At 48.0% G+C, this 27862-nt stretch overlaps 1 protein-coding gene across 1 annotated transcript in view; it reads right to left on the reverse strand.

Moving 5' to 3' along the window:
- The window catches only part of RHOQ (ras homolog family member Q), a 44595-nt gene that overhangs the window by 15065 nt on the left and 1668 nt on the right, over nucleotides 1–27862 (reverse strand). The window contains exon 2 of the mRNA XM_021719398.1: nucleotides 27604–27662. Within this exon, the coding sequence (XP_021575073.1) occupies nucleotides 27604–27662 (59 nt within the window). The remainder of the gene's footprint in view (nucleotides 1–27603; nucleotides 27663–27862) is intronic.

Consider the following 27862-nt stretch of genomic DNA (forward strand, 5'->3'; position numbering starts at 1 on the left):
GACACATACTTCTGGCAGAACAAAAACAAACCAGCTCAACAGCTGGGTGCACTGAGTGACTCCCGCCTGTAATCTCAGCACTTTGGGAGGCTGAGGCAGGAGGACTGCTTGAGCCCAGGAGTTTGAGACTTAGCTTAGGCAATATAGTGAGACCTTGTCTCAACAAAAATAAAAAAATTAGCTGGGGGTGGGGTGTGCACCTGTAGTCCCAGCTACTCAGGAGGCTGAGGCGGAAGAATCGCCTAAGCCAGGAGGTCAAGGTAGCGTGCCATTGCACTCTAGCCTGGGCAACAGAATGAGACTTCGACACACACACACAAAGAAAACAAAGAAACCAGCAGTGGCCTTGACATTATCTGTGTGGTGATGAACCAGCACTTCCTCATTTCTAAAATCAGAGAACTGAACTAGAAGATCGCCATGTCACACAGTGGAAAACTCTCACACGAATACTTTTTACCATTGTGAGTAGCCCTAGTAACAGATTTAATGTGGAAGGAGGTTCGAACTACTGGAGAAAAGTCAAGTTTTAGGATTTCGTTTTATCTAAGCTGACCCCATAAGGCAGAGAAGATCAAGACTTAGCTAAATATGGCCCTGAGGCCAGCTTCATTTCCCCTTCTGTGTCAGGAGAATAAATATAGCACACACATGTTAAGATAAATGAGAGAGCTGGGCAAGTGTTTTGAGCTCTTCAGCAGACAAGCCTGACTTTCCAAAAAAAGACAACCCACAATTCAGGGCCTGTGTTCTTTCTTTTGTGCATGATGAGGTGACTACCCCAGTTGTAAAAGACTTAGAGCTGAAATTCCACATTGTCTGGAGCTATAATTACAAGTCTGTTTCACTGAAACAGTGCTCAGCTGGCCTAAGGCATGCAGAAAGATGGTAAATGTCAGGTCACATTTCCACGTGGGATATTCCTGTCTTTACTCTTGGAACACAAATTTCACAAATATCTGGCAACAAGGTGTGAGCACTGTATATAGATGAGTAAACTGTCCTCATGGAGTTTAGGGTATAACAGAGAGTAGGTAGCTGGCTCTCAACTGGGGCAGTAGGACTCTATGTCTGGAGGGACCTTTTGGACATTTGGGAGGTGCTTTCCATTGTCAAAATGAATGGGGGAACTCCACTGGTATTTAGGGGTGGCAGCGGGGGTATTATGTGGTCTGTATGTGGAAATCCAGCCCCAGACCCCACATGCCTGTTGAGTGTACTGTATACACTCATAAATATCAAGACCTTTTTGTAAGAAAACAGCCTGCTGCCAGCAAGAGTGACGCCATCTTGAAGTGTAACCACCCCAATGGCTGATGTCTGACCCCTGTATATGAAGGTGTTCCTGTAGCATACATGATCCTTATAAAGACATTTATCCAACCTCCTCAGTGGTTTTGAGTTTGAAAAGTTTGAGGCATAACCAGCAGCACATGTTTTATCCTAAAAGCTTGGATATAAAGGATACTTTCTGGAGGGTGAGTGTGGGGATCCACCATCTCTTGGCCACCAGAGCCATGGCCTTTGTTCTTAAGTCACTATTAAATATTTCTTTCTGAGAAGCTAGACTCGTCAGCCTTCTTCTTCAGCATCTCAGCTCTCCCAGGCTTTGGGGATAGGCTTACATAGACCTGCTTACCACAGAACATCTTTTATAATTCCATGAATCTAGAACCTGACTCTGTCATATATATAAGAACAAAGTTGCGATTTTTTTTTTGTGCATGACTTTAATGAATCTTCCGAGAAGGTAATATCAGTCCAAATTAAAGGAGAAAGATTATACTTTATTTTGTGTGAAATATCACAGGAGTTGCTTGCCATCGTAGAAAATCACACACCACTGGCAATGTTGCTTTTAGCATACAAGTCACCAGTAAAACACGACTATGTCACCAATAAAATGCAACATTTTCAGCTGCTCGCATCATGGTCATTCTACCTATATAGATGCAGGCACCTGATTACTTCATTCTGCTTTCTGGAGTATGCAGCCCTAGGAATTTAGAAACTTAATACTGAAATGAGTATTTTTTTGAAGAATCCTTTCCTTTTAATTCACCTTCGTATTACTGCTAGGATATTGATTTAAGATTACATGTATAGGCCAGGCACGGTGGCTCAGGCCTGTACTCCCAGCACTTTGGGAGGTGGAGGCAAGAGGACTGCCTGAGCCTAGGGGTTTGAGACCAGCCTGGGCAACATGGCGAGACCTCATCTCTACAGTAAATCAAAAAATCAGCCAGTGTGGTAGCGCGCACCTGTAGTTTTGGGTACTTGGAAGGCTGAGGCAGAAGGATCGCCTAAGTCCAGCAGGTTGAGGCTGTGGTGGCCTTGAGCATGCCACTGCACTCTGGCCTGGGTGACAGAGTGAGACTCCAACTCAAAAAAAAAAAAAAGATTACATGTATAAGGAGGTTCTGTCACCTATAGATTGTACAGATTTCACTGGAAGATATGGAGGGTAAGTAATCTTGAAACATGCTTAGCAAAAGGGGGAGGAGTCTGATATAACAGCTATTAAGTCAGGCATTTAACAAATTGGGACAAAAAAATGACTATAAATGCAAATTGGGACAGGTGCTGTGGAGGATAAGAGCCAGATTCTAGGAGGGAATAACCAGAAGACCAGCTTTAGTCGGGGCAGTCGTCAGGAAAGATCACTCTGCAGAGGCAACACCTAACCTGAGACCTGAATAAGAGGTAAATGTGCCAGACACATGGCAGTATGTGCAAAAGCCCCAAGGCAGAAAAGCTGTGACACTTTCTGGAGGGTGAGTGGAGGCCCTGGGAGAAGGCCAGGGTGACAGGTGGGGTTGAGACTGAGTGGCCTGGATCATCAGGGCCCACCCGCAGTGGAAAGTCATGAAAAGGTGAGACAAGAAGGCTGGACACGGTGACTCACACCTATAATCCCAGCACTTTGAAAGGCTGAGGTAGTAGAACCACTTGAGCCCAAGAGTTTGAGACCAGCGGGGCAACATAGTGAGACCTCTTCTCTACAAAAAATACAAAATCAGCTGGGCGTGGTGGCACACACCTGTAGTTCCAGTTACTGGTTGCAGGCAGCTGAGGTGGGAGGACTGCTTGAGCCCAGGAGGGGGTGGTTGCGGTAAGCTGGGACAGTGCCACTGCACAAAGTTCCCAGGTCCCCCCAAAAACCATGAGACAAAGGAATCACGAAATTTGATTTCATTTCTCAAAAAGACAATCCAGGCTGCTTTGAGAATACACTGGAAGCAGGTAGGAGTCTAAGGAGAGACATGACTGCAGTCATTCGGTTGAGAGAAGATGGTGGCTTGGACCAAGTGGGAGCAGTTGACAGCTAGGGAACTGGTAGATTCCAGACATTCTGGGAGTAGACTCAGGCTTGGATGATGGGCTAGATGTGGGGTTAAGAAATAATCTGGGTTCTGGCTTGTCGGCTGGCAGATAGTATCTCTCGCAGGGATAAGGAAGACTAAGGGTGGAGAGGATCCATGAGGCCAGCCAGGACAGGTTAAGCCTCAGCAAGGTGGTCCGAGGAGCTCTCTGACCCTGGGTTCCAGACTCAGCTCTTTACTAGATGCCCCCTTTTGGCTGAACCAGAGTAAGTTAAATTCGGTCAGGCACAATGGCTCAGCCTATAATCCCAGCACTTAGAAGGCCGAGGTGAGAGGATTGCCTGAGCCAGGGGGTTCGAGACCAGCCTGGGCAACTTGGTGAGACATTGTCTCTACAATAAATCAAAAAATTAGCCAGATGTGGTGGTGCCTGCCTGCAGTTTCAGCTACTTGTAAAGCTGAGGCGGAAGGATCGCCTAAGCCCAACAGGTAGACGCTGGGGTGGCCGTGAGCATGCCACTGCACTCCAGTCTGGGTGACAGAGTGAGACTCTGACTCAAAAAATAAAAATAAAAAAAAATTCGACATTTCTAAAATAATCTTATTTCTCCTCTCTCAGATCTACACCTTCTCCCATGTTCACCATCTCAATAAAAGATAGCATCTCCAATCAGGCAGAAATTCGGAAGTCCTGAGGATCAATCCCAAAAGTACATCAACCCCTGATCCAAACACTGACTGACACCAAGCCAGTCGCCTGCCCAGCCAGCCTCACAGTCTTTTCTCCCTGTCTGTATGCCTTTACCTGACAGCTCCTGTCTGTATTCCAGGCTTCGGTCTAGAAATCACTTCATCCGGAAGATCTTTCCTGAACCTCCAACTCAGCTTAAGCATCCCCAGGCTCCGTACTTCCCTAGCACCATGGGTTCTCCTGTCCCCCCATCTCTTGCACTGTAATATAATTGCCTCTTTTCTTATCTGCATCTTCCACAGAACTCCCTGAGGGCAGGGGACTATCGTTCAAAGCCTGGCTTATGGTTGCTGCTTATTAAATTCCAGCGGAATGAATGAATGAAGGTAGCATGTGGGAAGGTGAAGCGGGAAAGGTGAGCTGCAGCCAGAACGCGGTGGCTGGTGGCATGCCAGCTGCACCTCCTCCACCAGCTACGGAGCCGGCGAACGAGGATCAAATACCTGAATTCTCCGGTAACAGGTCAATTTCTCGGGCCGCGTCGTCACTTTCAGCCAGGAATCAAACTGCCTCCTGTGATCAGAGCTATTTTTCTGTGGCTCACCAATGGGTCCAGTCCACCTGCCTAAATAATGTCGGCTCGAAATAAGAGCGCCTCAGACTGGGCAACGCTCTCAGTATTTTAGTTCCCGCTGTTTCCCACTCCAGCCCTTTTCTTCATTGTCTTGACACTTATTTTACCTAGGTGTGGAGAACACTGTTGACTGTCTATGTCTACCCGGCATCCATCTACATCCCTACTTCCCAAATCCCTGATTCAGGTCACGACTCACCTCTCCCCCACCCAGACTCAGGCCCCTGGGGACCCTGACCCCAGGCTTCGCTATAGACAGAGTCTCTGGTGGGACTGAGCCAATCACTGAGTTTCATTTGCCATCCCTGCCCCTCTCACAAAATCATTGGTTCCTGCGCGGACACATGACTCGGTTGTCCAATCAGAATGAAGTATGCCCGGGCACGGTAAAGGAAGCTCCTGCCCCGCCCCTTCTCATTCTTCAGTAGCTCGCCCCACCCCTAGTAAATAAGGATTTGCCACTCTTTCTGGCTCTATCGCTGCAGCTCGTGGAGACTGTTCAGGGCCTTCTATACGGGCCTGGGCTTGGTTCCTGTATCCCCATCAGTGTAGATGTGACAGCCCAGTCCCAGAATCTGCGCTTACGCCCAGGACCAGCTATCGAGAGGGAGACTACAGAAGGACCCGGCCTGACACCACAGGAACAGCCCTCTCGTCCCTTTCAGCACTTGGATGAGGCTGCCGTCTCTCGCTGACATACACACTTACGTCCTTTTAACCTACGAAGAAGACAAGCAGCCAGGCAGCAAAGAGAAGAGCCCAGTGACTACACTCCGATTCCAGCTGCAGTGCGGCTTTTCTCCATGCCCAGATGAGGCTGCCGAACAGAAGTAAAACCATGACTAACAAACCCCTGTGGAATCTGAATACTTGAGCCCTACTCTGCCAGCCAAACTCATACAGTGTAATCTGCCATCTGAGGACGAGGAGGACGTCCCAGGAGGCAGAATCCAACACACTCGCAGACCCTTTGAAATAGAATAGAACAGACTCTAAAAAAATACACACAACTTCTGTTTGGGAGATGAAAATGTTTTGGGACCGGATGTGGTGGCTCACATTTGTAATCTCCGTGCTTTGGGAGGCAAAGGTAGAAAGATCACTTGAGGCCAAGAGTTCAAGGCCAACCTGGGCAACATAGTGAGGCTCTATTGCTCCAAAAAAACAAATTTTCAAAAAGGAGAAGAAAATGTGTTGGAACTAGACAGAGGTGGTGGTTGTACAACATTGTGAATGTACTAAATGCCACCCGAATGTATACTTTAAAATGGTTAGATTTATGTTGTGTGAATTTCACCTCAATTAAAAAAAAATACACCCAGGTCCACAAGTGTGCAAGGGTGCAACCTGGCAGGTACCCACACACGTGTGTGCATGTACATACACATTTGCACAGATTTCTTTGAAATTTCAGAGAAGTGTGGGCACAATTACCCTGCAGGAAGGCCCTGACAGCCAACACATCAACTCTTCACAACCTGTGTTGATCACCAATCACCACCCATCACCATGGAGTGGAGTGAGGCTCACCCTCTCTGTGTCTTTGACGCCCTCCCCTTCCCCGCCTTCTCTATAACTTCCCTTTATCTTCTTCCCTCCATCTCTGGCCCTTTTATAGTACAGAAGGTTCCCCGCAGGGCTCTGCCAAGCACAGAACAAGTAGCCGCATCACAACAGCTTGTTTAACTTCACAGCTGGAAGAGTGCCTGCCCATGCTTTTACACAGCCTGACCACTGCTGGTCTGTCACTGTTAGCCTGGGAGACAGGGCAGCTCCTACTTCACAGATGAGGAGACTGAGGTGCAAAGAGGCTCACCACTTGTCTAAATTTACATGGAGAGCTGGGCAGGAGTGAAGCAGGAACGCAGTTTTAACCAGTTAGGACACCCTCCTTGCCCTGCCTCTTTGTTTCAACCAGGTTCCAAATGCAGACCTTCTAAATCTTGGAGTCAGGCTTTCTAGCTGTGTGGCCTTGGGTATGTGACTTACCTTTTCTGCTTTCTGTATCTATAAAACGGACCACTAATAGATCTTCCCCTTCAGCCCTGGGAGGATTAAAAGGTCTGAAAGGCACTTAGCCCATGTGGTGGCTGCTAGTTATACCCACGCCTGTCCAGTAGTGTTCCTCTTCCATTCAGTTTCAGCAGATTTGGGGCAGAGTACTGATTAGGCAGGAAGTGAGAATTGAGGGTGAAATCTACTTTGAGGAAAACACACTGAGAAGTGTTGCTGGTTTAAATAAGTGCATATGTTTACAAGGAAGGCAAGGACTGAAGTCAGGTATTTTATTAAAATACCTAGAAAATAGCTAAACCCCATAAGCCTCAAATATTGAAAAAAAACCAAAAACAACAGTCAGTGAGACTTGGGAAGGGAAAAGAATCAAGGAGGCTGGGTGATCTGTAATCCCAGCACTTTGGGAGGCCAAGATGGGAGGATTGCTTGAGCCTAGAAATTGGAGACCAGCCAGGGCAACACGGCAAGATCTCGTCTCTACAATGAAGGAAAAAAAAATTAGCCAGGCATGGTGGCGCACGCCTCTAGTCTCAGCTACTCAGGAAGCTGAGGTGGAAGGATTGCCCGATCCTGTGAGGTCGAGGGTGTGGTGAGCCATGATCATGCCACTGCTCTCCAGCCTAGGTGAGAGAGTGAAACTCCGACTCAAAAAAAAAAAAAAAAATAGAGGCTGCACATGGGCTGTAATGTGGCCACCGAGTTCTCTCAACCTGTCGCACATGGCCGCAGGCAGGTTTCAGTGGCTGACTGTATGATACTGACTGCACACACATCTACACCAGCAAGGTCTGTGTTTCAAGAAGTTTAACCAATCCAGCAGCTGGATTTACTACTCGAAAGAACTTGGCTAGGGAGACACATCATTTACCGAAGCAAACCAAGAGCCAGCGGAACAAAACGAGAAACAACACAACAGACAAACAAGGAAGCCTGCAACAACAATAAATCTTTATTTTAAAAAAGCATCAGATAAGCCAGGTGCAGCGGCTCATACCTTTAATCCCAGTACTTTGGGAAGCCAAGGCAGGAGGATCGCTCGAGGCCAGGAGTTTGAGTCCAGCCTGGGCAACAAAGTGAGACTTCCCCCCAAATAAATATAAGCCAGATGCAGTGCATGTGCCTATAGTCCCAGTGACACAGGACAAGCAGGAAGATCGCCAGAGCCCAGGAGGTCAAAGTTACAGTGAGCTATGATCATGCCACTGCACTCCAGCCTGGGTGATGAAGCAAGATTTGTCCCTTAAAACCAAAAAGATTTTTTAAAAATAAAAAATAAAAGCACCAGATAATCTGTCATTTCAGGGGCTTCAAGTGTCCAGTCTCTTTGAGTATTCTCATCAAATCCCTGGAGGCAGTGATGGGACAGGTGCTGTCATTCCTCCCTTCCTCCAGGACAATGAGGGCAGCTGCTAAGTCCAGACACCAGGTGAAGTGGTGATGACACTATCACTGGAGCAGCTGGGCCAGCAGAGATGACAGTGGAGTGGTTTCAAACTTAGAAGCATGGGCCTTGTGGTCTGGTCAAATTGCCCAAGAACCTGCAAGGTACCAGCTCTTAGCCCCAGCCTGTGCTGCCCACTAAGTGAGTCCAGTCAGAGCCTATGGTGCATCCCTGGATGGGTGTGATGTGCTGCCTGGAAAACAAAACAGTGCATATCTCCCTTAAAAGAGCCGCTGGCTTTGTTAAGCAATTGAGGGAGACTCTGGCAGCAGGCAGAAATCACGAGGACAGCGGAATGCAGATGTGGTGTCAGAGGGCTTGGTCTGAGATCCACAGGCTATGTGTGTAACCTTGTACAAGTCATTTCCCTGTTTCTGAGCAGTGGGGGGGTAGACAATATGACCTAATTCATAAGGTCACTGCTAGGATTAAATGGGATAAAAAGATCCCAGGAAGACCTCAAAGTAAGGACAAGAGCCCAGAGGCTCAGTGCCATGGGAATTCAGAGTGGGGAGGACATGCCTACCCTTGAAGACTGGGAGGGGCTGCATGGAGAAATCACTGTTGCCTCGTCCTCAGTTCATCTCCCTACCAAGCCCTGATCTACAAGACCTCACAGCTCCCACTGCGCCCTCTGAAGTCTAAACTCTAGTCCAGAGTTCAAGGTTGGCCACGGAGGCATTGAGCTCCCCTTCCAGCCTCAGACTGAATGGCTTCCCTGATGAACACCTACTCTGTAGCCAAAAGGAACATAGCATAACGCCTTCTGCACACTCCCTCTTGTGTGCTTCTCCTGGCCTAGAATGCTTTGTCCTGCCTGTGCCCCAACTCCACCCCAAACCCATACACACATGCCGCCTCCTCACCTAGGAAAACTGTCCGGACCTTCTTCCCCTCCCCCAGAGCTGGAAGGGTTCTTTCCTGTCCCCCAATGTCATTGATACTTATAGCTAATATATATAGGGGAACTATAGCAGGACACCCTAATCATTGGAGATAAGGCTCCATTTTAAGAATTAAAGTAATTAAAATCAACCACAGTAGTTATTAGTCATCTGCAGTGTGGGTTATACTGGGATGACTGAGACACTTGAAAACACCCAAATCTAATCAAGGTGACTGCAATGTAACTAAAGAAAGCTGTAATCTAATAGAGGATGTTTTGGCCTGTCTGAAAAATATGTTAACTGAAAAGTCATGGTCTATACAGACTCTACACACAGTCTAGCCAAGGAGAAATTGCATAATTAGAGTATTAGTGTACATCCGGCTCTGACCCACAGTAAGAGGTTGGACCTGGTGGACACACAGATTCTGGTCACTAGAAAGACATGGGCTCATGTGGAAGGAAGAGCCATCATGCAGGTCCAAGACACGGATGAAATGGAAGTCACCTCCCAGACATCCAACTCCTTTTACTCCAAAGTCCAATGCCAAGTTCCCTCTGAATTCATGTTCGCAGATACTTTGCAGTAGTCACAGAAAAGAATATCCACCACTGTCACTTTGTTCTTCATATTTACACTTTTTTTTTTTTTTTTTGAGTTGGAGTCTCACTCGGTCACCCAGACTGGAGTGCAGTGGCCGCTCCCGGCCACCGCAGCCTCAACCTGCTGGGCCCCGGCGATCCTTCCACCTCAGCCTTCCGAGTAGCCGGAATTACAGGCATGCACTACCACACCCGGCTGATTTTTTTATTTATCATGGAGATGAGGTCTCACTGCCCAGGCGGGTCTTGAACCCGCGGGCTCAGGCAATCCACTCACCTCAGCCTCCCAAAGGCGTGGGATTACAGGCTGAGCCACCGAGCCCGGCCATATTTACACTTTTAACTATTAAGACTTCAGCTATATCCTAGTCAACTGAACACATACACTTATCTGATCTCTTAAAAATTCCCTAACATGTACAGTTATAGAAAAATAAAAATGAATAAAGCCACAAGGACAAAACACCTAGGAAAGGAAATAACAGCAACAAAATTTTAGAAGCTAGAAGGCAAAAGAATAGGTGGGACTAACTCAGCAGACCCAGGGAGCCAAATCCTGAGCCAGCTACAAGGGGAAAGTTAAGAAACACCCTGTCCTGTACCAGAGGACACCCTGAGAATCTGAAGGTCTGAAGATATGGGAACTGGAGGAGTGTCTTCTTTTGGAGGCAGACTGGAGGCAGAGCCACAGACTGTAGGGTGGATTAAGGCTGGGGCATGGTGGTTCATGCCTGCAATCCCAGCACTTTGGGAGGTTCAGTTGGGAGGATCACTTGAGACCAGGAGCTCAAGAGTCCATCTCTACAAAAAATACAAAAACTAGCCAGGCATGGTGATGTGCACCTGTAGTCCTAGCTATTTGGAAGGCTGAAGTGGAAAGATTGTTTGAGCCCAGGGGTTCGAGGCTGCAGTGAGCCATGATCACATCACTGTTCTCTAGCCAGGGTGGATAGACTCCATACTCCAAAAAAAAAAAAAAAAAAAAGTGGACCAAAAGTCTGCTTACAGAGCAGTTTAATCCTGTATCTGCTTTTCTATCATAGTAAACTCTTTTTCCCACCCTCACAAAAGGCAAGGGGTATTTACTCTCTGGAAAGCATAGAACAAGGGCTCCCTGGATGGGAGACACAAGGCCCAGTCAAACATACTAAGCACACAAGGCCAGGGACCACAGGGAAATGAAGACTCCACCCCCTACCCTGCTTCCTCCACTTGCATCCCAGAACACTAACAGCTCAGCAGAACTCCTCGGGCAGGAGAGTGGCAGATTCTTTCCTGGGGAATATGACCAGACCAAGAGGAAAGACTGATACCTGCTGACATTACAGGTTCTTCAATGAAAAGGCTCGGACAGATCACCCTACAACAGTGGTTCTCAACTGGGGTGGGGTGAGTAAGTGGGTATGTTGTCCCAAGAGAACACTTGGCAATGTCTGGAGACATTTTTGATTGTCACAACTGGAAGTGGGGTGCTCCTGGCTAAACACTTTACAGAGCACAGGGCAGCCCCCCACAACAAATAGTCCCAGCCAGAATGTCAACAGTGCTGAAGCTGCGAAACTCTGACCTACAAGGCAGGACCAGAGTCAACCAGCCCCACTCATACACAGTTTCTCATGTGCTCGGTGCCACTCTCGCAAATATGAGTGGATGTGAGGAACCGCCATGAAAGACAGCAATCAAAACAAGAGACTATGCAGGCCACTTCGAAAGACTGGCATTAATATCCTCAGAGAAATCAGAGAAGATATTCCATCAAAAACGAAACCTAATAAAACCTAGAAGATGCTAAAGAATAAAGAACATTCTGAGAACAGGAAAAGGCACTTAAAAATTAAAAATAGAATCACATTTCAGAAAAAGAAGGGGTAGATGATAAACTTGAGGACATCTCCCCCAAACAGAGCAAAAAGACAGAAAGGAAGAGAAAATATGAGTTCCATTCCAGGAATTTCAACATCTAAATACTGGAGGTTCCAGAGTAATAGGAGAGATTGACTAGAACTGAAGAAATCAAAGAAGTAAACCAATAAAATACCTCAGAATTGAAAGACATGAGTTTCCAGATTGAAAGGGCTCAGGTTATGAAGTTTCAGGTGGGTAAAATGACAGATTCTAAATTTCCAGAGAGGAAAAACAGGCTCCTGACAACGGATCAAGGGTCAGTTTGGCATGGAACTTCTCAACAGCACAAATGGAAGCTAGAAGACAATGGAATGATGCCTTCAAAATTCCAAGGGGGTGAAAAATTCCACTTCATTTTCAAACTATCGATCAGGTATGGAGGAAAAAAACATTTTCAAACATACTGAGTGTCAAAAAAAAAGTTGCCTCCAGTGAATCTTTTCTCAGGAAACTAAAAACAGATTCTACCAAAGTGAGGGCATAAACCAGTAAGACATGAGATCCTGAGAGCAGAGATCTCACCAAGAGATAGAGACAAACAGGACCCTAATACAGATGAAGGGAAAGCCCAAGAAAACAGCTGTGCAGCAGGCAGGAGGCACCAGCCCAGGCTGGAGCAAGTTAGAAGGCTTAAGAGGGAAGGTTCCAGGAGAAGAAACTGACAGAATACTTGATATGTCAGTTTCTTCTTTCTTGTGACTACCTGAGGGTGAGCTGACGGTGATACAGTTCAGACATGCAGTGAAAACTAAGCAAGGGAAGAAACAAGATAATTATCAGGTCCAGGGAAACAAAAAAGTGATATGAGAAATAAAAAATAGTCACAGTATACTACATGGCTCAGCAATGACACCACAGTCATAAAAATATGAATGCTGATCATTATTGGTCAAACAGAAATTACAATATAGCTACTGGGAAAAGGTGAATGGAAAAGCGTAAGGTGTGTGTGGAGGAGAGCTAAGGACTCAACGAATTCATGGTGGGAAGTCAAAAGACAGTGTCTATTACCAAAATACAAAACTAAGAGTTTAAAGTGGTTGTCTCAGGGGTGTTGGAAATGTCTTTACTGTAGGGGAAGTGAAAAAGAATCTTTCATTTCTTCATAATAGCATAAAAGAACCTTCTAGAACTGCTGACTCTTTAAGCCATATGCATATGTATGTTTGAGAAAAATAAAATGACCTTTTTTTAAATAGGGGAAAACAAAGTATAAAGAAGCAAATTTCTAAAACCATTCAATATCACCACTGAAGTCAGCCACTCTAATATTTTGGCTATTTTGTTCCAATTTTTCCTCTGCACATTATACATGTGCATTTTCTTCAGGATTTTAATCTTGGTATATCTCTCTTTGTCTTTGTCTCTCTCTCTCTCTCTCTCTCTCTATATATATATATATATATATAGCTTTGATTCCTGCTTTTTCACACTTAACATATTAGCCTTTTCACATTTTAAAAAATATTTGTTGTAAAGCACAGTATGGCTGCTATTATTCAAATACATATCATGCTATGACTTAACAAGTCTCTTTTTACTATGCATCAATGAATTTATATTGTATTGCTATTATAAATAACAGTGTGAAGAAAATCGGTTTATGTAAATGTCTGTGTACTCTGAATGTTTTCTAGGCATAAATTCATGGAAACAGATGATTGCAAATTCAAAGTCCTTTGCCAAATTAACCTCAAAACTGGCTGTGTCAGTTTTTACTCCAATAAGGCATAGAATATCCACCTTCCCGTCTCCTGAGTATGGATTTCCCCATCTTGTCCAATTTGATAGGTTAGAAAAAAGTTATTTGCATGTCTTTGCATAGTGGTTATTTGCTTTTCTTCTTTTGTGAGCTATCATTTATGTCTTTTGTCCATTTTCCCAGGACCACATGGTAGATAAACCCTCTGGCAACCTCATTTATATTTTGATCTCTTCTGAGTTAACATAAATCAGACCCATGGACCCAACGAACCTTGAAAGCCCCAGTAAGATTGTTTCTGAATCTAGCCCCACGGAGACCCCACCTATCTGGGAGGCTGTAGCCAAGCAGCCAGGCAGGTGGGCATCTTTATAACATGCCTCACACTTTACCATTTGCACGCACGTCCCATTCCCTACTTGCCCTTTGATCAGCTGTATACATCTTTTCTTCCCATTGGACTCTAAACTCTTTTTTTTTTTTTGAGTTGGAGTCTCACTCTGTCGCCCAGACTGGAGTGCAGCGGCCGCTCCCGGCCACCGCCGCCTCGACCTGCTGGGCTCCGGCGATCCTTCAACCTCAGCTTTCCAAGTAGCTGCAACTACAGCGCGTGCTACCACGCCTGGCTGATTTTTGATTTATTGTGGAGATGAGGTCTTGCCAAGTTGCCCAGGCAGGTCTCGAACCTGTAGGCTCAGGCAATCCACTCACCTCAGCCTCCCAAAGCGTGGGATTACAGGCTGAGCCACCGAGCCCGGCTTAAACTCTTAAAAGAAGGAACTCGATCTGATAGATTTTTGTATGCCTCATCTCACCTGTGTTTAATGAATATTCATATAGTTGATGAAGAAAGATATTAGGGTGTGGATGGAGTGGGCAAGGACATAAGCAGAGCACAGAAGAAACAAGACTTGGAAGACTGGTGGGGCCACAGCAGCACCGGAAGTACACGACCAGGACAACTTTACTTTCTGCCTCGAAATCCTGAAAATGGTTCCCAGGGCCTGAGGGAGAACGGCCATGAAAGAAAGACTGACACAAAGAAAGAAAAAAGAAAAGAGAAAGATAGATGATTGAGCCATAAAAAGGAAGGAAATATTGTTCATACCACATGGATGAACTTTGAAAATGTTATGCTAAGTGAAAGAAGCCAGACACAAAAAGACAAATACTGCATGATTCCACTTATATGAAATGTCCAGAACAGGCAAATCCATAGAAACAGAAAGACGGGTGAGTGGTTGGCCAGGTGGGGGGGGGCGGGGTGTCAGAGATGGGGAGTAACCGCTACTGAGTATGGGTTTCTTTTGGGGGTGATGAAAATTTCTGGGAATTATATCAAAACAAAAACAAAAGACAGGAAAGAGGAAGAAACAGATACATCAAGCAGTTTGATCCACCAGGAATTTCTCGGAGTAATTACTTTCTTCATAACAGCAGCTGGCCTAGAAGCTCATCTCATACTTCCACACTATCTCACTGGGGCAACAGGAGGCATTCAGGTCTCCCTCTGGTGAAACTGAGCAAGTCTGTCCCCTCACTATGTCTGCCCCATCCCTGCCACAGGCAACTCTGAACGCGCACCTGACCTAAAGCACAGTGAAGGATTCCCTTAGGTCTAGGCTTGCTGGAGAACAGTACATACCCATAGCCAATACTTTATTCAAACAGACCTGGCAGCCTGTCCGCTAATGAGCTCCATGAGCTAAGCAATGAGGTCCATTGGGCTTAAATGGGCACTGCCCTAAAACAATCAACTGCAACCTGATCTTAAAGCCCTCCAGTAATTCTGGACAGGTCAGAATCCCTTTCAAATGAGTTGATAAGAAAGCCAATATGGGCCAGGCACAGTGGCTTATATCTGTAATTCCAGCACTTTGGGAGGCCAAGGCGAGAGGACTGCTTGAGCCCAGGAGTTCGAGATCAGCCTGGGCAACATAGCAAGACCTCATCTCTACAAAAAATTTGCTGGCGTGCACCTGTATTCCCAGCTACTTGGGATACTGAGCAGGGAGAAATGCTTGAGCCCAGGAGTTTGAGGCTGTGGTAATTGTGACACTATACTCCAGCCTGGGTAAGAGTGAGATCCCAACTCAAAAAAGAAAGAAAGAAAGAAAGAAGGAAAGCCAATATGGAGGCAACATAGTCACGGGAAAGAGTCTTTCCATAATAATCTTACCAATAGACTCCTCTAAAGCTAACAACTCAAGTTCCTGCTGGGGCTCCCAACCCTTGTGCTAAGTGCCATGTGCCACTTGCACAGGATGGGGTTGTTACCATCTGCGTGGAGAGTAAAGATTTACACATGAATAAAACCACATTCTAGACTGCAGCCTACAGTTTGATTAGTGGAAATTCTGAAGGACTCAAACCTCTAAAGGGCTGAAGTTACAGGGAGGAGGTCACAGGGTGTCTCAGACTCAGAAGGTCTTCTCATGTTCTGCAGCCTGGATGAAGACCCTAAGCTGTCCTGCTGGACAAAGCCCCTGTGGGAAGGAAGCTGGACCCCACCTCCCTCCTCTGTACCCTGCTCACATCCAGTCCCTTCCCCATCCCTCCAGGGCCAAGAAGGCCACCAGAAACACCTTCGGGTAACAAGTGTGATCTCTGAACCAGCTCATGGCAGAGGACAGCCCTTTGAAAATTAAGCTGGGGCCGGGCGCCGTGGCTCAAGCCTGTAATCCCAGCACTTTGGGAGGCTGAGGTGAGAGGACTGCCTGAGCTCTGGGGTTCAAGACCAGCCCGGGCAACTTGGCGAGACCTTGTCTCAACAATAAATCAAAAATTAACTGGGCGTGGTAGCATGTGCCTGTAGTTCCAGTTACTTGGAAGGCTGAAGCGGAAGGATCGCCAGAGCCCAGCAGGTTGAGGCTGTGGTGGCTGGGAACAGCGTGCCACTGCACTCCAGCTTGGGCAACAGAGTAAGACTCTGATTCAAAAAAAAAAAAAAGAAAAAGAAAAGAAAATTAAGCTGGAGTAAATGGAATTTTGATTAAACTAGAGGTTCAGAATTAAATGCTTGCTCTCAGTGGCAGCTCTTCAAGGGGCACACTTTGAGCCATTTTACCATCCCAGCCATTATGCCACCTGAAAAAGGGTGGTTTTTCTAGACTGGAATAAGTTTGAAAACAAAAAAGAATGAAAAAAAAAGGAGGTGGGGAGGAAAATGGAGGAAGAGGAAGACACTTGCACAAAATGCTGAAGTCAGCCAGGGAAGAAGTGATCACTGGCGAGATGGGTGTTTGTGTGACAATCCTTTCTCTCCCTTCAGACACTCCTTGTGACCTGCCTGGGGAGTGTTAATACAAAAAAGGATGTCATGGCCTATCTGATGCTTTGAAACTAATATAGTATGAGCCACACTTCCATCCTTCTCAGAGGCAGGGCAGGGTCTGTCCTCAGCCATGGTGAGACTCTAGGGATGCGACACCACACCTGGCTTTATTTTAATTTTTTAATTATTTTTATTAATTTTATTATATTTATCTTTTGGAGTCAGAATCTCACTCTGTCACTCAGGCTAGCATGCTCAGGGTTACTGCAGTCTCGTCCTGCAGGGCTCAGATAGTCCTTCCTCCTCAGCCTTCCGAGTAGCTGGAACCACAGGTGCACACCACCACACCCAGCAAATATTTTTTATTTACTGTAGAGATGAGGTCTCACCAAGTTGTCCAGGCTGGTCTCAAGCCCCTGGGCTCTGGCAATCCTCTCGCCTCTACCTCCCAAAGTGCTGGGATCACAGGCATGACCTACTGCGCCAGCTTTTATAGAGACAAGGTCTTACTAGTTGCCCAGGCTAGTCTCGAACTCCTAGGCTCAAGCACTCCTCTTGCCTCAACCTCCTAAAGAGCTGGGATTACAGGTGTGAGTCACTGGAACTGGCCAGGTAACGCAGGTTGATTCAAAACCACACTTCAAAAACCAACACCATCGCTCAAATCTTTGTTGAGTTTCTAGTAAATGTAAGAACCCAATCTGAGCACTTTCTCCACCTAAAAAAACAACTTTTGTGGGAACAACCTCACTCAATTTAGCTGTTATTAGCACTTCATCTCTTTGAAAGGACAGACCTGGCCTTCTCTGTGCCCCCAGCAAACAGGTCCTAGACCTCCCATCACTCGTGGCTGACTCTACCACATATGCTCCTGGGGGCTGACGTAGCTTATAAGCCCTGCCTCTAGAACAGGCTTGGCGCATACATGGGGCTCAGAATATGTGTGCTGACTGACTAGACGAATGTTCTCATCTAGGCTTGGGAGCCAGCATGGGAAGCCGCCCAGGCAGGAGGATATGGGAGCCCATGCAGGATGGCAGCAATAGGGATGGCCCAGGAAGGCAAACGATATGAGCAGAAGGTGGTAGAGGAAGTTTTGGGGTATACTCAGGAAATATTCAGATGAAAGAAGGACAAACAGATTTTTTTTTTATTTTTTTGAGTTGGAGTCTTGCTCTGTCGCCCAGTCTGGAGTGCAGTGGCACGCTCATGGCCACCCCAGCATCGACCGGCTGGGCTCCGGCGATTCTTCTACCTCAGCCTTTCAGGTAGCTGGAACTACAGGCACACGCTACCACACCCGGCTAATTTTTGATTTATGTAGAGACAAAGTTGCCCGGGCTGGTCTTGAACCCGTAGGCTCAGGCAATCCACTCGCCTCAGTCTCCCAAAGTGCTAGGATTACAAGCTGAACCACCAAGCCTGGCCGACAAACAGATTTGAAGAGACAGTCTTTCCCCTCAATAAGAAAACTCTTAAAGGGAGGCAAGAAAGGCCAGAGGGAGCCCCAGGGGTAGAAAAGACACCTGTCATTTGCCCTGCATGGCAGCCCCCAGAGGGCCAACTGATGTCAGGTCAAGGCTGACGGCAGGATAGGACAGATGGAACCCAAAGAGTCAGGGAGGGGACAGTGCCTTCTTGGCCTAAGCAAAGTTCACTTACAGATCAACAAGGACATTTCCCCTTCCTCCCTCCTGGGCGGGGGCCACAGCTCTAGGCGAATGGCCCATGCTTCTTCCACATGCTCTTCAGCAACGTGGCCACCAATACCACCCCAGGCATGCCCCTTTTTGAGGAAGTACGGTGGTTTATTGTCAAATGGACAGAGCACCCTTAAGTTCACAGTAGGCAGGGGCTTTAATGGGGGGGTTTCATAGGAGCAGCTCCTATGTGTTCTAGCTATAGATGCTGTTTCCCCAACTCTTCTACCTAGAAAAGCGACATGCTTGGGGTGTACTTTGTATATGAAATATTGAACAGGCCGGGCATGATGAGAAGCCTGTAATTCCAGCACTTTGGGAGGTCAAGGTAAGGGAACTGTCTGAGCCCACAGGTTCGAGGACAGCCTGCGTAATTTGGCGAGACCTCATCTGTACAATAAATCAAAAAATTAGCTGGGTGTGGTAGCGCATGCCTATAGTTCTGGCTACTTGGAAGGTTGAGGCGGAAGGATTGCCAGAGCCCAGCAGGTCAACGCTGGGGTGGCTGTGAGCATGCCACTGGGCTCCAGCCTAGGCGACGGAGTGTGACTCCAACTCAAAAAAAGAAAAGAAAGAAATATTGAACAATGAGTTATATGCACTGTAAAGGAGGCATTTAATGTGGTCAAGTTGATTTGCAAGAGAAAGTGATCATCCAACTTGGAGTTGGGACTGTCTGCCCAGTAATTCTGGCTTTGCCTTTTATCACCTGTGAGGCCTGAAGCAAGTCACTTCACCTCCCTGAACCTGTAAAAGTAGGTCAACACCATTGATTTCCTTGATTCACAGAGCAGGGGAGGGGCCTCAGGGAGGTACCAGATGCAATGTGCCCCCAGCAAACAGGTGCTAGACCTCCCATCATTCGTGGCTGACTCTACCACATATGCTCCTAAGGGTGGGGGCTGATGTAAAAGACACATTGCACACTGCCATTAGATGAAAAGTGTATCGATCTTTTTTTGTGGTCATCCAGGCTGCTGGAGTGCAGTGGTGTCATAGTTCATGGCAGCCTCAAACTTCTGGGCTCAAGAGAGTCTCCCACCTCAGCCTCCCCAGCAGCTAGAACAAGTGTGCGCCACCACACCTGGCTAATGTTTTTATTTTTTGTGGAGACGGGGTCTCACTATGTTGCTGAGGCTGGTCTTGAATTCCTGGCTCCAAGTGATCCTCCACCTAGCCTTCCCAAAGTGCTGGAATTACAGGCATGAGCCACCACACCTGGCCGGCTGCATCACTCTTAAGCTCCAAAGTCTACCATGAGTAGAGCTGACAAGACTGGGGATCTGGAAAGGCAGCTGGTTCACCGCTCCCACCAGGCACTTGCAAAGAAACAGCGACAGCAACAAGGGCCCCCTCCCCCACCTTCTTTTCTTTCTATTAAAATCAACAAGCAACACAGCACCAGATTAATATCTCTCTAATTACTAAGTTGTCAGTCACCGGGCAGAAGAACTCCATGATTTAGTTATCAACCCTGCTCCACATGTTGACACTGATAGCAGGGACTTGGGGTCCATAAAAGACACATTTGGCACACCCTTCCCCATGCCTGCCCTCCCTACCGCACTCCTCCCCACCCAAAATATGAACTCTCCATGCCTTCCGCCTGCATGACCTCATGTAGTCCAGGGCTTTCCAAACCTTCATAGCACTCAGAGAAAATGAGATCATGCTTTTGCCACACATGAAGTGGGGTCAGGGAGCCATGTATATGTGACTTAGGAGACAAGCTCAAGCTAGAAGGGACAACCTGAGACCAGGGCTGCCCCAGGCTCCACCAACTGCCCTAAGGGCCGAGGAAGCCCCTTATCTGGAAACAGGAAAGCTCTGATTTGATCCAGCAACCCTACAAGGAGGTACTAGCAGAATCCCCATTTTCCAGATAAGGAAACTGGTTTCAGAGGGTCAAGCCCCTTGCTAAGAAGTGGCAGAGTTGGGGCTGGGCCCTGGCAGGCTAATGGCAAGCACTCTGCTGTCTCTCATCTCTTTCTGCAAGTCCTGATCTCCAAAGAGCTCCTCTCTGCCACCTCTCCCTGGCTGGGACCCTGCATCCCTCAAGTTCACATGCTGAACTTTCCCAGTTGGGTAGTAGTGGACCTTTCAGTGGTATGACTCACCCCACTCTTTCTGCTCCCAGACACTGAATCAACCCCAACCAAAATAAGCCGGTATGGAGATCCCACAAAGGCCAGCGTGTCTGTCACTCTCAGCTACCACTGATGGCCCACTAGGCCCTGCGAGATAACAATATCCATCATTCCTAATGCTTATAGCTGCCCTGCGAGGTAGACATGACCTCCCCATTTAACACAGAAGGAAGAGAGGATTCCAGGGCTGAGCTGGCTGGACGATGGTCTCACAGTTACAAAGAAGAACAGCGAGGATTCACAGTTCTTCTGGAGAATCCAAAACCCACCGTCTTTCCACAGCCAAATGGCCTCTTTCCCAGGGGATCTAGGGCAACAAGAGGTCTCAGGAAAGTTGGAGAGGACTGAGCCTGAGAGACAGTGCTGGGGACAGGCCCACCGTTGACCACTGAGTCCCGGACCTGTGTAGTGACAAAACTGGTGGTCTGTCCCATACCTACATGCCTGTTACGCCTTTGAACCCTAGAGATTTTTACTACATTAACAAAGCTTTTCCAGGAAGGGGGTTATGCCGGGAGTTATTACTTAGCAGCTGTAACTCTTAGTCCTTGGTTAACCTTTCAGCAGACATGAGTTGGCAGCCAAAAGAGCATCAACTCATTTTTTTTTTTTGAGTTGGAGTCTCTCACTCTGTCACCCAGACTGAAGTGTAGTGGTACGCTCCCAGCCACCCAGCCTCGACCTGCTGGGCTCTGGTGATCCTTCCGCTTCAGCCTTCCAAGGAGCCAGGACTACAGGCACACGCTACCACGCCCGGCTAATTTTTGGATTTGTTGTAGAGACGAGGGCTCACCATGTTGCCCAGGCTGGTCTCGAACCTATGGGCTCAGGCAATCCTCTTGCCTCGGTCTCCCAAAGTGCTGAGATTATAGGCTTGAGCCACTGTGCCTGGCCCATCAACTCATTTTAAGACATATTTGAGACAAGCCAACTGGGCACCCGGCACTGGGCTGAGCTCTGGAACTATGGTGAGGGACAGACACAACCCTCTACTTTTGGAGAAAGCGAGCACCGGCCCAGGAGGCCCCAGCAGGCAGTGGGTCCCAGCGTACTCTACCCAGGGAGCTGGGGGTGCCCCAAGAGCTCAGACGGCCCAGCCTTCCACAAGTAGAGCAACTGCGGCAAGAAACCAAAAGAGGAACAGCAAACTGCTGAAGGCAAGGAAAGCTGCTCTCTGACCTGAGCGTGCCAAATGAGGGCACAGCCAAGTCCCTCCAAGGGAAAGGACATTCAGCTGTGGGCCATGGGTTCTTAATTTTCAAGAGCCATGTGTATCTTCTGTCCAGTTTCCTTGTAATTGCCTCCCTGCCCCCTCCTGCAGATTTGCTGGTCTGTGTCTGAGGCCTCTTGGTAGCACCAACCACTGCCAACACATGTGCCCTTGCTGGAAACTGACACCCCCGTGGAGAGCTACTTTGTTTTGCTTTAATGCCATCATATCTCATCTCCTGAAACTCCAAATTCCACAACAAAACCGCAAAAGCCCGATTCTCCATAAGGCCTCTGGCCCCGGAGCGTTCCAGCAAGGCTTCCCACCTCTTCCCTAGCACAGACCACAGCAACTGACAACATACGCTTAGCCCCCTGAGGCTGTGACTCCCTGGGCACCACAGAGCAGAGAGGTCAGCATCTCAGCACACCTGTAACACTCATGCCTGACACATCTGTGGGGAAGCTTTGGTTCAAAGAGTGGAAATGTCACCGGCCCTCACGAGAATCACGGAAGTGGAAGAGCCAAACGGATCAGAGGACCAGGAAGGGGATGGGGCCCAGGTGAGGTCCAAACAGAGGCCAATCGGAGGTGGTGGGGACTGCCCCTACCCCAGGGTCCGTGCCTGTTGGCCACAGTCTGAGCTGGCACAACCCAAACCCACATCAGAGTCCCAAGGGGCAGGGGGGAAACATGCATTCAGATGCAGCAAAGGCTGTGGAGTCGACAAAGGCCAACCACCTTCCCAACGCAGAGGAGGAAACCAGCATTTCCGTGTGATGCGGTGCAGCCTAGAGATATAAATAGCTTCTAAAAAGGTTAGCAAAATGCACAGATGACAAATCGACGGGAGGTTACTAAGGGAAACCAGGATGCTCAGTGCCAGCATCTCACCTGTTGCAGCTGATATCTGGAAGGAACCCGGGGCTCCTCGCAGACTCTGCTCTGGAATAGAAGGTGGGGTTTGGGGTTGCAGACCTGAGCCTGGTGTTTCGAGTGGGCATTTCCTAAGCCCCACCTATATCCCTGCAGGGCCTCTCCAAAGCAGGGAAACATTTTTCCTCATCACATCTCTGGTTCCCATAAGCCTATTCACTCCCAATTTCCTCATCTGGGAGAAGCTACAGGGAAGGGTGTTGGTAAGCATGGCAGGCCTGGAGGGAGGAAGGCCTGGTGAGCAGCAAGGCCCTTTCTTCCTCCCCCTTCCCATGATTCTGAGTCCTTGGGTGCTGCCCCATGAAATGCAGAAGGCAGGCATGTGGAGGCTGCCTCCGGTGGAGATTCCCTTCCGAGGGGAAGCGCCTCCCTGGGCGCCCAGAGGGCTTGCGGAGCAGCCACAGCTGCTGGCTTCTGTCAAGTGTGAAACAAAACGCACTTGTCATTGAAAAAGTAACCCCCGGGGATGCCGGAGTAAAGGATATTTATAGCTCTCATGTATGTGTCCCTGAACTTGTGTGTTTAAGTTATCAGACAGAACAACAGTACATGCAGAGCTTACACATGAACTTCCACACACAGACAGGGGCTAAATCTGGAACTCCGGGATCCCAAACGCACCCCAACACACATCCTCCTGTGTGTGGGTATTCTGGGACCTGGATCAACTGGGCTTCAGTCCTTCCCTCTCCGGGTATCAAGTTCTGCCTTCCTGCCAAGGATTAAGAGATCAGCCTGGAGCCCACAGCTAGAGAGCAGCTTGCCAGGCAGCTCCCCACCGGCTCGTCTGGACAGAGCGGGAAGACTCTTCCCACGTCCCCCTGGCTCCAAACAGAGCAGAGGCAGGAGGGAAAATCTCCCCTCAAGTCCTCCCTGAGCAGATAACGGGGCTGCTGCAGAGCCTTCAGTGACATCCTAAGAGCAAGAAAGGAGAAGCTTCGCAGGGTCCCAGGCAGAATGCCAACCGCCTGCACCCCAATCACACAAAGGCCCCCCAGCGGAGGAAGGCGCCTCTGTCACTTCCACTCCAAAATGCTTGGCAGTTCAAATGTCCTGGCTCCTGGACCACCCATGGCCTGGCCAACAGAGGGGAGGGCTTCCCTTTGGCAGCGATGCTATTGAGTGTGGTGGAGACGGTGAGGGATGTCCCCAGACATGGCACATGATGGGGACTGACGTCCAGCACACTCTCACCCTCCTTCTCTTTCCCCCTCTCTGCTAATAGCAGCAGAGGTCAAGTGGAAGGCAGACTGCTCTAGAAGGCCAAAGGTCATCTACAGCCTTGACTGGGAGATCCCCTCATATGTAAGTTGGGCAGATGATGCCTGTGGCTTTGAACTTGACTGAGGTCAAAGAGGAGGCCAAGATTGAGTTAGTAGACTAGAGGTTCCAACCTGAGGAGGCACCGCTGACTGAGTGAGTGTCCGTATGCCTGAGTGAACATGAGAAAGAGAAACTGCTCTCCAGTGCCTCGCCCCATCATATCTCTCTGAAAGTAGAACCAGCTGAAGCCTACACGTCCTGCTTGTTCCTCAAATTCTGCACAGAACCCTTACCTATTTCTCTTATGTCAACAGGGATGCAGGCTCTGGTTAAGACAGAAAACCATCTGACAAGACAGGGCATTTACAACAGGGAGCATTCAGCTTGGGACCTCGGGCCCAGTGCTGGGGACTGTGGGAATTATAAAATGCAAAACCACTCCACACCTTTTTTAAGCGGTCTCGGATCTGGCATTCTAGTGGAATTTCTATCAACTCCAGGCATGAGATACTGTCCTCTTCCACCTGTGACCCCTTCTCTCCACAAAATGGCCCAACATGAAGTATAATAATTTCTTGTACACACCTATTTATTACACACCTATTATGCACAAAGAAGTATCAGCTGCTTTCACATATGTTAAAGTGTTTAAGCCAGCCTGCAACCCTGCAGTATAGATTCTAATTATCCACATTTTTAGTAGATCACAAAACAGGTAAATCAAACAGCTAGAATCACGTGACTAGTATGGCAAGGTGGAGATCTCAGCCCAAGCCTTGGTTCCAAAGCCTGTGCGGGCTTTCCGCTGCCACACATCAGGTTTAAAAATATCTGCATCTATGCCTGTGTGTGTGTATGCTTATTTATCATTATTATTATTATTGTAAGATGAGCTTGATACTGATTCATAGAGGCACATGGTCTTAGTGACCAAGTTCAACACAGGAATCTCCCACATAACACACATGCTCCTGGGTACAGGGCAGGCACTTGTCTTTTGGTGCTAAGTTTAATAAACTCTCAAATGCTGAAAGATGAAATAGCATTAACTTTGATCCAAAAACAAAAGGCTTAGATGCTGAGAGAAACATCAAAAAGACCTAACACACATCTTGGCCAACAGAGTAGATGTCCTGCCACTGGGTAACAACAGTGATACTGGAGGTTTACTAATACAGTGATCCCGCTTGGTATGTATCTTACCATCCTCCACTGGAAAGAGTAATTATGATCGTGTATGGAAAGCCCTGGTTTTGTGAGTGGGTTTAACGTCAGGGGACTCTTTGGATTTAAGTTTTCTCCCCTGTAGAGGTGCCATCCCCCACTCAGAGAGTGGCTGGAAAATTCCATGTAACACATCTATGGACTCGCAAACAATCGCATCAACCCGGTGGCATCTCGGAACTTCCATGGCTTCCTGGGGGTATAACCACTTCATCCTGGAGCAGATTCAGACCCCTGTCCCGACTCCAGCAACAGCCCTCAGTAGCTGTGTGACCTCAGGCAAGCAACCTAGCTTCTCCGAGCCTGTTTCCTCATCGGCAAAAATGGAATACCATCTAGTTCACGGGTTGTTTTATGGAGTAAATATGGTACTATTTCACGTGGCTGCCCCACGTCTGATATGTAGAAGGAAGTCAGTAAATATCAGCAGAGTTTAAACGTGCTCAGAACAGTTCTGACGCGTCCACGTCCTGTTGAATAGGGAGTGTGGTCAGAAATGATCATGATGACAAGTGAAAGAAAAAAGGGAAGAGGAAGAAGGGAGAACAGTTAAAATCACAGGCATTTTTTAAAAACCTCCCTCTGTTCAAGCAATAATGTCAACCTTTTGCTTATCAACTGTTCTACTTAAAAGTTGGTCTTATTTGAGTGAGCTCTGCCTCTTGCCCTCCACACCCTCTGATGAAAGTAGAAGGAAGATCAACTGTAGGGCAGGCAACCAAAAGGGGCCCAGGAAAGCTGAGAACTGGCCATACTGACCAGGGCCAGTGTGGTGAAAGGGATGGCCTCAGGCACTGGAAGTGCCAGCAGTACTCTATCCTCAGATGTTCCTCTAACTTAACACTTTAGAAACCGGCCAGGCACAGTGGCTCACGCCTATAATCCCAGCACTTTGGGAGGCCGAGGTGAGAGGATTGCCTGAGCTCATGGGTTCGAGACTAGCCTGGGCAACTTGGTGAGATCTCATCTCTACAATAAATCACATACCCACAAAAATATTAGCTGTGCGTGGTGGCCCATGCCTGTAGTTCCAGCTACTTGGAAGGCTGAGGTGGAAGGATCGCCTGAGCCCAGCAAGCTGAGGCTGTGGTGGCCGTGAGTGTGAGATTCTGACTCAAAAAAAAAAAAAGAAATCAGAGGCCACATCAAGGACTCCCGTTTCTAGCCGGGCTTGGTGGCTCAGCCTGTAATCTCGCGCCTTTCGGAGGCTGAGGTGAGTGGATTGCCTGAGCCCGTGGGTTCGAGGCCTGCCTGGGCAGCGAGACCTCATCTCTACAATAAATAAAAAAATCAGCCGGGCGTGGTAGCGCATGCCTGTAATTCCGGCTACTTGGAAGGCTGAAGCGGAAGGATCACCAGAGCCCAGCAGGTCGAGGCTGCAGTGGCCGGGAACGGACACTGCACTCCAGTCTGGGTGACAGAGTGAGACTCCAACTCAAAAAAAAAAAAAAAAAAAAAAAGGGAATCCCGTTTCTTTCAGACTCCAACCCGGACTCTAATCACAATTCTGAAATCCAAATCTAGACAAGCTACAAAGACCAGCACTCCCTTTATTGATCACCTAGTGAATGTCAGGCTCAGGGTTAAGCATTTGGCATACACTATCTGCACAGGAGGATGGGTTTATTATTATTATTTTAATCCCAATTTTACAGATAAGGAAACTACTACTGGACTTCCCCCAAAGACAAGCTCTAAGCCCTTCAGCTGCTCCTATGCCTCAAGGACTTAAGTCTGCATGATACATGTGGAAACTTTTGCCGGAGTCTTCAAGTCTAATCATAGTGTTGGATTCTACAAAACTTCATCACACACAATCATCTTGGCCCCAGAGCAAAAGTGAGTCTGGGAAAAGGCTCAAGTTGGAACAGGGAGAAAGAGAAGACCTTAATCACTTAGGAGCACAGCCGGGCAACCCTTGATTTGCAAACACTGGTCAGAGACTGCAGGGAGAAGCATGCATTTTCTTTCTGCACAATAATCTCTCCCAAAGAAAACTCAAAGTCACCTGGCCCTCCTGAGGTGGGAGGAAACACTCTCACTCTAAGATTTGCAACGAACCCCTAACCTTTCCTCCCCTACCCCAGGGAGTGGCTGAATGGCTGTTGTTTCTTTTCTTTTTTTCCCTGTGGTCCTTTGGTAACACCACAAATTACGTTTTCAGGGACTGGAGTCCCAGAGTGCAATGATGTTGTAATAAACATAACCAGGACCAAATGCCTTCCCATCATATTAGATGATGCCATTTCCCACCAATCAGGCTCCTCGGGCAGGCAGACCACTCACCAATGAGGGACCAGACAGAGGCTGTGAGGGGGAGACCTGGTCATCTGCAACTAAAAATAAGGGCGCTTCATGATTGGCTGCCACTTTGCAACAGGAGTTGGGACCCACACACCAGGCGCCACACAGAAAGACCCACACAGGCAAAAACTTTCGCAACCTAGGGGTTCACATGGGTGGGCTGATCTGAGTTTCTTGTCTGTTTTTCTAATTTGCTGATTTGATCAAATAAAGACCTAATCCAGAAGGAGCCCCTCGCAGACACACCCTCCCACCTAGACACCTCAGTTTCCAAAGGCCCTTCACAGAGCAACACAGAAGTGGGGAAAGGGAGGAGGGTGTCAGCCAGAGGCCAAGACACTCACCTGTCCGGCCGTGTCATAGAGTCCCAGGAGGTACTGCTTGCCCCCCACGGTGACGCTGACTGCAAGGACAGAAGTGGGGGCGGGGAGAGAAGCTCACAATGACTTGGGCTCTGGGGCAACTTCGCTGCCTACCCAGACCCTCCTCTCCCAACCCTGCTGCACAGTGTGGGCGCTCCCGGGAGATGTCACCCCCTTATCCCTTGTGCCCGGCTCACTGTGAAGTGACGTGGGGCCAGGGTGTGATGTGGCCCCCGGCTGT

Source organism: Carlito syrichta, unplaced genomic scaffold (assembly GCF_000164805.1).
Source record: "Carlito syrichta isolate Samal-C Ts95f unplaced genomic scaffold, Tarsius_syrichta-2.0.1 Scaffold314622, whole genome shotgun sequence".
Classification (NCBI taxonomy): Eukaryota; Metazoa; Chordata; class Mammalia; order Primates; family Tarsiidae; genus Carlito; species Carlito syrichta.